Source organism: Phaseolus vulgaris, chromosome 8, assembly GCF_051622355.1.
Source record: "Phaseolus vulgaris cultivar YP4 chromosome 8, ASM5162235v1, whole genome shotgun sequence".
NCBI lineage: Eukaryota > Viridiplantae > Streptophyta > Magnoliopsida > Fabales > Fabaceae > Phaseolus > Phaseolus vulgaris.
In genome coordinates, this window is record NC_143505.1 from 39,131,119 (window position 1) to 39,138,973 (window position 7,855).

General features: G+C 31.2%; 1 protein-coding gene across 1 annotated transcript; it reads right to left on the minus strand.

The window, feature by feature from the left end:
- Window positions 1–222: 222 nt before the first annotated feature.
- On the minus strand, window positions 223–4,008 carry MYB21 (myb domain protein 21). The gene is made up of 3 exons (XM_068633283.2): window positions 3,585–4,008; window positions 3,310–3,439; window positions 223–793 (listed from the first exon to the last, which is right to left on the minus strand). Exons 1-3 carry the CDS (start codon window positions 3,721–3,723, stop codon window positions 460–462), a joined length of 603 nt encoding a protein of 200 aa, XP_068489384.1. The 5' UTR covers window positions 3,724–4,008; the 3' UTR covers window positions 223–459.
- Window positions 4,009–7,855: the final 3,847 nt, after the last annotated feature.

Consider the following 7,855-nt stretch of genomic DNA (forward strand, 5'->3'; position numbering starts at 1 on the left):
AGATGTTTGATCTATATACCTATAAGAACATAATTTTTTATTCTCTGAAAACCCTCTATGAAATAATTAAAAGTACTAATTTTACAGGGCATAGTCATCAGCTAGTTGAGCGTGACACAGACAAAAATTGTGATATCCACTTACGTTTAAACAGACAATCATGACAAGCCTGCCACTGGAATTATATTAGACGTCGGAAACTTTGTGTTCCTCAACCATATCTAATTCACATAGCATCTCATTTGATATAAAAGCATGCAAAAAGAGTTTAATATAAGATCTCGTATATATTACAGCACATAACTAATTAGATTCTGACATATAATTGTACGCAAAACCAAACATCCAACTACTTTATATATAAACAAACCTAATGATATATGTTTTGAGCAGGAGATATTCCAGCTTTATGGAACTTAATTAAGCACTTAGTTTATCTTTATAATATTTATTATTTATTTAATCCCCGTTCAGTAACTGCATTGACCAGAAATCCTCCATGCTCCAATAATTGTTGTTGTCATTGGTACAACAACTGGATTGATCAGGAATATTGGGTAACTGAGTTGAAAATGGCTCTAACATTCCTTGGTAACAGGGTGAAGAGTAGGTCTCCATGGGCTCAGCCATGGTGGACACTTGGCTAGTGCTAGCTTGATGATCATTTATCTCAGAATTAGAATTACTCTGTTGCTGATCAGCTTGCTTGATGTGCTTCTGGATCCTGGTCCTCCAGAAGTTTTTTATCTCATTATCAGTCCTTCCTGGTAGTTGCTTGGCAATTTTTGACCACCTGCATGGTGAATGATTTATTTCTAGAAGACAGTGTCATGTAACTGAATAGTACCTTACTGGTTTTTTAACGCTTTTGGCTGTAAAAATTTTTGGAACCTGAAGTTTTTTTGTGGATGAGTAAATAGTGTGGAAGAAAATACTTTGTACTTTGATTAGAACAAAAAGAGTAGGAGAAGAATTTGCTTTTTTGAAAAAAATGTGTTGCCTTTAATCAGTTTTCTTAGACAACAATATCAAACAATTTGATGAGTACAGTTGTATTCACGAGAGAGTAAGCGGATAGCCAGAACAAACCTAGAATGCTACTCGGTTGTAGAAATGCGTTGGGGAAAAGAGGGTGCACGAGTGTGAATGAGGGAGAGTAAGTTAAAACATTTTGTTTAATTTGCTTGAAAGATAAAGCATTAAATGGAAATGTAATTAAAAACTGCCTATATATATGACTGCCACAGCTTTTATTGATTAACTAAAAAGTGGCAACACCTATATTAAATACGGTTGTGGGTCTGATGGAAGCCATGTTCCATGGCTGAGAATCAATGTGACGTTATCTTGGACTCACACTTATAAATCGACCAGTGTTGAGGTACGTAAGATGCTAAATTTCCTTTGCTGTATGAAGATAATTCCTTTGCTTTGTAGCAAGGGCTCTCTAAGAACAGAAAATCAGGTTTCTCAAAGCATGCCTCAGGTAGAGACTAGAGAGAGTATGGTTCAATCAAAACGTCTCCTATTCTCTTTTCCATCCATATCCCTTCATACATACACGCATAACGCATACATATACGCACCAACGCATACAAATTTTCTAGCAACTCTTAATCACGTCACCTTCATTTCTTGTAATAATTTGCGTCATTAACCTGTTTCACTATAAATTCATCTTGCTTATTTCAAAAAAGGCCACGTTTCAATGCTCGCCTCATTAATACTATTCATTTTTATTACACATATATAGTAAATGTAATATTTGAAAACTCAGTTTGGATTAAATGTTTTCTTTCCCACTTTTATTATTATTGGTTGATGATTGGTTTTCTGGTTGAGAGGGAATTTCTGATACCGAGAAAGTAAGGATGGTGCTAACTAGTTTTTATATGCACTATGTAAGTATATCATCAGTTTATATATGCACTATGTAAGTATATCTTCAAGGGGAGGCTCTAAAATTTACAAGGACACCTGCCCTTGTTAAGAAGAGCCAAAAGTGTATGGTTTGGGTCTATTTTCACTCAAACTCTCTTTCATCCGAACTAGAAAGCTATAAAGATATGCGCACTTCCATGAGTTCAACCTAAAGTGGAAGGTCCTCTTGTCCAACTTATTTAGTCCTCGCTCATAAGCCTTATAGAAATAGTCATTTGTAAAACTAGATGCCGCTTTGAAAAATTAAAACACCTTTATATCTAGTTATATATACTACTAACTACTCAGAAACAACTTCAAATACCATCTATTTCTTGTTTAAGGTAATCTCTTTTATCTTTACTATTTACACCCAATTTTCTCGTCTTTCCATCTGCAATTCATCTCCCTTTTCTAACTTTCATATATTTTATTATCATCAACAATTTTTTCATCTCATGTCCAAACCCTTACGTCATCTATTTTTTTCCATTCATTTAAAAGCAGGCAATAATGTGTTTATATATGGTTTTTCTCATAACTGTTTAGGTTTTCTATATATATGATGAAAAAATATCATATATGATTTATTTTCAGTCGAAAATAAATATAAAGAATCTTCCACGCAGCTTATTCACCTGCAACTTTTAGACGAATAATTAGAAGTAAAAAGTAATGCTAAAATATGAAAAAAATTTGAAAACCATCCATTGAAAAAGAGTTTATGACGAATTTAAATAGGAGAACAGAATTGAATATCAAGTGAAGAAGAAGAAGGAGAAGAAGAAGAAGAAGAAGAAGAGGAAGAAGAAGGTTGGTGTTGATTAATAGGTTGTGATTATTGTTAGATCTAAAGGACCTCTCTCCCGCCAGCCATATGCATACATATATAGGAGAGAGGGAGAGCTAGGGCGAGCGAGGATTAATGCAACAGTAAGGATTGATGCATAAAATGTCCTTCAAAGGAAAACAGTCCAATTCTTGGATTTGGAGGCAATCGAACACAATCATTTTGAAAGATCTTAAAAAATTAAATACAGATTTTATCTAAGATAATATTTGTGGCCAAAAGTTCCACAAAATCCCCATATGTTTAACCTTTCCTTGGCTAGAGTTTTCTCCCCGACTACACTCCCTCGATCCCCCTCAAATATAGTCTTCCAAGAATATTTGTACTCATGGGCCTTCTAGTTCGAATGCCTCCAAAATCAAATACTACAACTTAAAAGAAAGCAAAAAAACTTCTTCAATGGTTCGAAAATAAACAATAGTTGACAAAAAATATATAATTTCCGGGTAAAGAATATCATTTATGTGGAAAAAATATATATATTTGTTTCCTTTGTCAATTTTCATGATATTAATTAACAAAAAATGTTCAAAATTTACCTGTTTCCCCACTTTGCGTGAAGCTCCATGATCAAAAGTTGTTCCTCGGCTGTAATATTCCCTCTTCTAACATCAGGACGGAGGTAGTTTAGCCACCTAAGCCGGCAACTCTTTCCAGTACGTTTAAGACCTGTTATAGCATGCATAATGATGAATCATTTTCTCGCACCCTTGGGTTTAAGTTTGAACGAAAAAAAAAACAAGAAAAAAATTATAAAAAATATAATACTCAAAGTATAATAAAAGTTGAAGAACAAAAATATGCTTATGCTTACCAGCAGCTTTGGCCAAAGAGTTCCAAACACCTTCCCCATGATTCGAAATATAGTTGATCAAGATCAAATCTTCTTCCATTGTCCATGGCCCTTTTCTCACTTCAGGATCTTGAGACGTATTGCACTGTTTTTTATCCATTATTTTTTTTTGATTGTGATAGAGAGAAGGTGGGGTGGGGAAGAGGGAGAAAGAGAAATACCGATAACTTAATAATGGGGGTTGGAGTGTTTAAATAGAGGCAAGACTAAATAATGTGTTAATTTTAATGAAATTTTCTATTAGGGATAACTAGATTTTACGTACCTAACTGTGTTTATCATGTTAACACATGCATGCATGACTATGTTTTTGGTTTCCTTTGGCAAAACTAAAGCTTAATAGAATAGTGTCACTACGTACTCTTAAGTCACGCACATGCACTAGATCATATCAGGTGTCTATACGCATTTTTTTTTATCAAAACAAGAGAGGAGTGTATATATTTCATAAATATCTTTAGCCCTGTGCTATAGAACGATTAGTGCAGTTTAGGGATTATAGTATAAAGAAAATATCATAATAAACTTCAAATTTGTCAAGTTATATATCTTTCACCCTAATTACATAACAAAAAAGTAGGCCATTTCTTCAAAATTTTCGCCCTAAAAGTAGATTATGTTAAAGCGGAATCCAATACCATGCAAACCATGAAATAATGAATTTGGAATTGTGGTTTTATTATAACCCTAAATCTGACCCACCACACTTCATCTCTACCACTACATATTTGAAAAGTACAATACGGTTTCAATGAGTTTACCCTTGAGTATTTAAAGTAAAAGAGTTTATTACGGATTGTTCAAATTGACCTATTGAACAAAAGTAAAGCTGCCAACTCTACAAATTTGTAGGAGATATTTATAAAGACCATTATATATTCACCACAATTTCCTATACCAGAATTTTGTGCTTTCTAAAACAAATTGTATTATAGTTTCTCCCTTTCAATGAATTTCTAAATTTTACTCCAACAAATAAAGATATGCCCAGTGTATATCTCTCAGATATTCATTTGAAAACAAATAAAACTCAAAATTATTTATTTAGGTCTTCAATTCTTTTTAACCTATCTTGTTTTTATAAGCTGTTTCTTGTCACCTTAAATTAACATTAGATCCAACTTATTTTTTTAAACTATTCTTTATTCGAGTTTTTTCTATATCAGTATCAATAACCGTGAAAACATAAAATTAAATACTTTTTAGTACATACGTTCACACCGCAGCCCTAGGTGTACTGGCCAAATTATCTTTCAATAAAATTAAAAGCTCTACCCATCATCGCCAACTTGAGCAAAAACATTTATTTTAATTGTTTATTAAAATATTTGGACGAATTTTTCATAAAAAAGTTTTAAATTAAAAAAAATAAGAAAATTTGAACGAATTTTTGACTGACTGTTCCGGGTGTGTTTTGGTATAAGTTTTGAGCTGCATTTGCTTTGAAAGTGTGGAAGGTATGTAAAAGAAGCTTAAGGAATATTCTTGGGTTTGGAAAGATGACGCGACAAAAGTTTACACGATCAAATTTGCATACGATATTTTTAAGGAAGATGCTCAGGTGGACAAGAGGGATTGTTTCAGGGTTTCTGGAGGAATAAGGCACAATCATCATCCATCTCACAACATGGAGGGTTTTGGAAGACAAAATAGCGTCTAAGGCGAATTTGGCAAGAAGGGGAGTTGCGTGACGGATAATATTTGATGTATGTGTGGGGAGGAAGAGGAAAACACGTCTCACCTTTCATACACATGCAGAGTTACCTAATTTGTATGGGTTAAGTGTTATGAGTGAATGAGGTTGGCAGCGACGAATCATCAGGAGCATGAAAACTACTTCGCTAATTTCAAGGTGAGCGGTATAAAAAAATGATAAAAAATGGTAAGAAGAAGAGATGTTTCTTATTCTCTTATGTGTATTGTTACATCACTTCATGTATAAGAAATATATAGGAAGTTTCTCTCTCCAAATTACAATCTAATTAGGTAGGGATACTAATCATGAGATACTATAATTATTAAATTAATTGCATATAATTGGGTACAATATCGTACAATATTGCATACAATAATTGCATATAATTTGATAATTATTATTTCCTTAATAAGCGGAGTCAAAGATAGTGTTAATCTGATTTGGGGTTGTGTGTGGATAGCAGTGGTAGGATAATTACGCAAACACAGGAACAAGAAGATCTTTAGAGGTGGAAGGATATATCATAATGAGATTTTTACTCTGGCTCAACTGAAAGTCTGGTCTTGGGTCCAAAGCACATGGGGTATGTTTTCCCTACTCTGATTGGTGTTTGAAACCACTAATGTGTATGAGGTCTGTCAAAAACTTTTAGGAGGACTTTTTTGAGTTGTAGGACTATGCTTGTTAGTTATGTATTGTATGATAGGTTGAGATATCCTTTAAATACCTCGTATTTATTCATTTATTTTTTGTTGATAAAAAAAGAAGCTTAAGCATAGATAGCGATGATCTCTTGTTAACTGTGTATACAGGTTGAAATATTCTTGAAGTATTCTCTTTTATGTTCATTTTATTCTTGGTTGAAAAACAATAAAATAAAATGAACTTCTTTCTAAACTAAAATTAGTTTAAGAACAAATTGAAATAAAGATGTAAATAAATGATAGGCTCTCATATTTTAACATTAATGTTATCATTAAAACTAATTTCATGACAAATTTATTGTTATTTTACTATCCGGGATTTGACGGGTCTCATTAAAATGAAGAAGCATTAGGTTTTAGGGTTGTATCCTAAATGTTTTAACTTTTAGGATATTAAAATATCATTTCTGTAAATAAGTGAAGTTTTACAAACTAATTTATGTACAACTAATTCTAGCTTATTAAAAAGATACTATACTTTTATTTTCTACATGTACCAGGAAGCATATATATCCTTAATGATAATAGCTAATTTAAAGATATTTTATCAGCAAAATAAATCTAAATAAAAAATTGATAAATAATATTTTCATTTTTAAATTAAAAGTGTGTAAGTTTGTTAAAACTAAATTATCATTTTTATATAGGAACCCTTAATAATAATATGGCTAGTTATTAGCCTCTGATTTTGTAATTATAATACAAAGATGTCATTTTTTAGTAAAAAAGTGTTTATTTTCTTCTTTTTTTTAAACCAAAGCGAACAAATACCTTAAAAAAACCAGAAAAGGATTAATATTGACAGAAAAATACTAAAAATATCAAACCAATAAACAAAATGTGATCACAATTTGTTAAGTCTAAAAGTAATATGACCAGCATTGTTTATCGGGAAACCAAACACTTCAATTAATGGAGTAGTACAAGAAGATGATATGCAGTTGGAACAACAGACCAAAAAGAACAAGTACATATGATAGAGATATGTTGCATCATAATTCTCTATTAAGACTATAACAAATGAAACTACACTAAAATTCTGGTATTTTTGAATGGTTGATTCACGACCTTGGTTTCCTTATTCATTATATTATATATTAATCTTCCAATTTAATTTCCTTTTTTTAATTTTAGTCTAATTCTCAACTTTGTAAACACTTTATTTTTTTATTTTATTCTAATTAAATCACTGAAAAAACTAATATCATCTATGAATATTTATCCACATATTTTTATCTTATCTTAGTATCTCTTGTCTTCTCTTTATGATTTTTTACTTAAATAATATTATAGTAAGTTTTGATTGATTACTAGTTTAAGTTGGATTGATTTATTGATTGACTCCACACAATGGAGTTGAGTGTTTAAATCTATTAGAATCATATTTTAATTTGTGTTTAAATTTGAAACTAAAAGTCACGAGAGAAAAAAAATCAAGTTTGCAATTACCGAAACATACATCTCTTAAATGTAAAGGAGAAATAATGTTGAAAGTGTGAAGAAAATGTTCTAAAACATAAATGCAATATTAATTGTTGCTTCTTTTAATTTGACAAATTAATTCATATAATTGTGGTTATCTGATCTCTTATATCTTTAATCTCTTATTAGTATTTAATCCTACATTGTTAAAGTAGATTGCAGACTTTAAAATGTGATTTATTGTTATCATAATCTATTCTTGTCAACATTTACTATTTATTTCCTTATGGAAGAAACTTTAAGCAGAAAAAGACTTAGAAACAATTTCACACTTTTTTTTAAGCTTATAATGAAAAATTCGACACTAAGTGGCTCAATTCCAAGGTTGGTTCATTATGGTGAACCTAAAA

Coding starts and splice junctions, on each gene's coding strand:
- MYB21 (XM_068633283.2), bottom strand. CDS start 3,723: ATGGATAAAAAACAGTGCAATACGTCTCAAGATCCTGAAGTGAGAAAA. Junction 3,440..3,584: donor CTCTTTGGCCAAAGCTGCTG/GTAAGCATAAGC, acceptor ATGCTATAACAG/GTCTTAAACGTACTGGAAAG. Junction 794..3,309: donor CACGCAAAGTGGGGAAACAG/GTAAATTTTGAA, acceptor TTCACCATGCAG/GTGGTCAAAAATTGCCAAGC.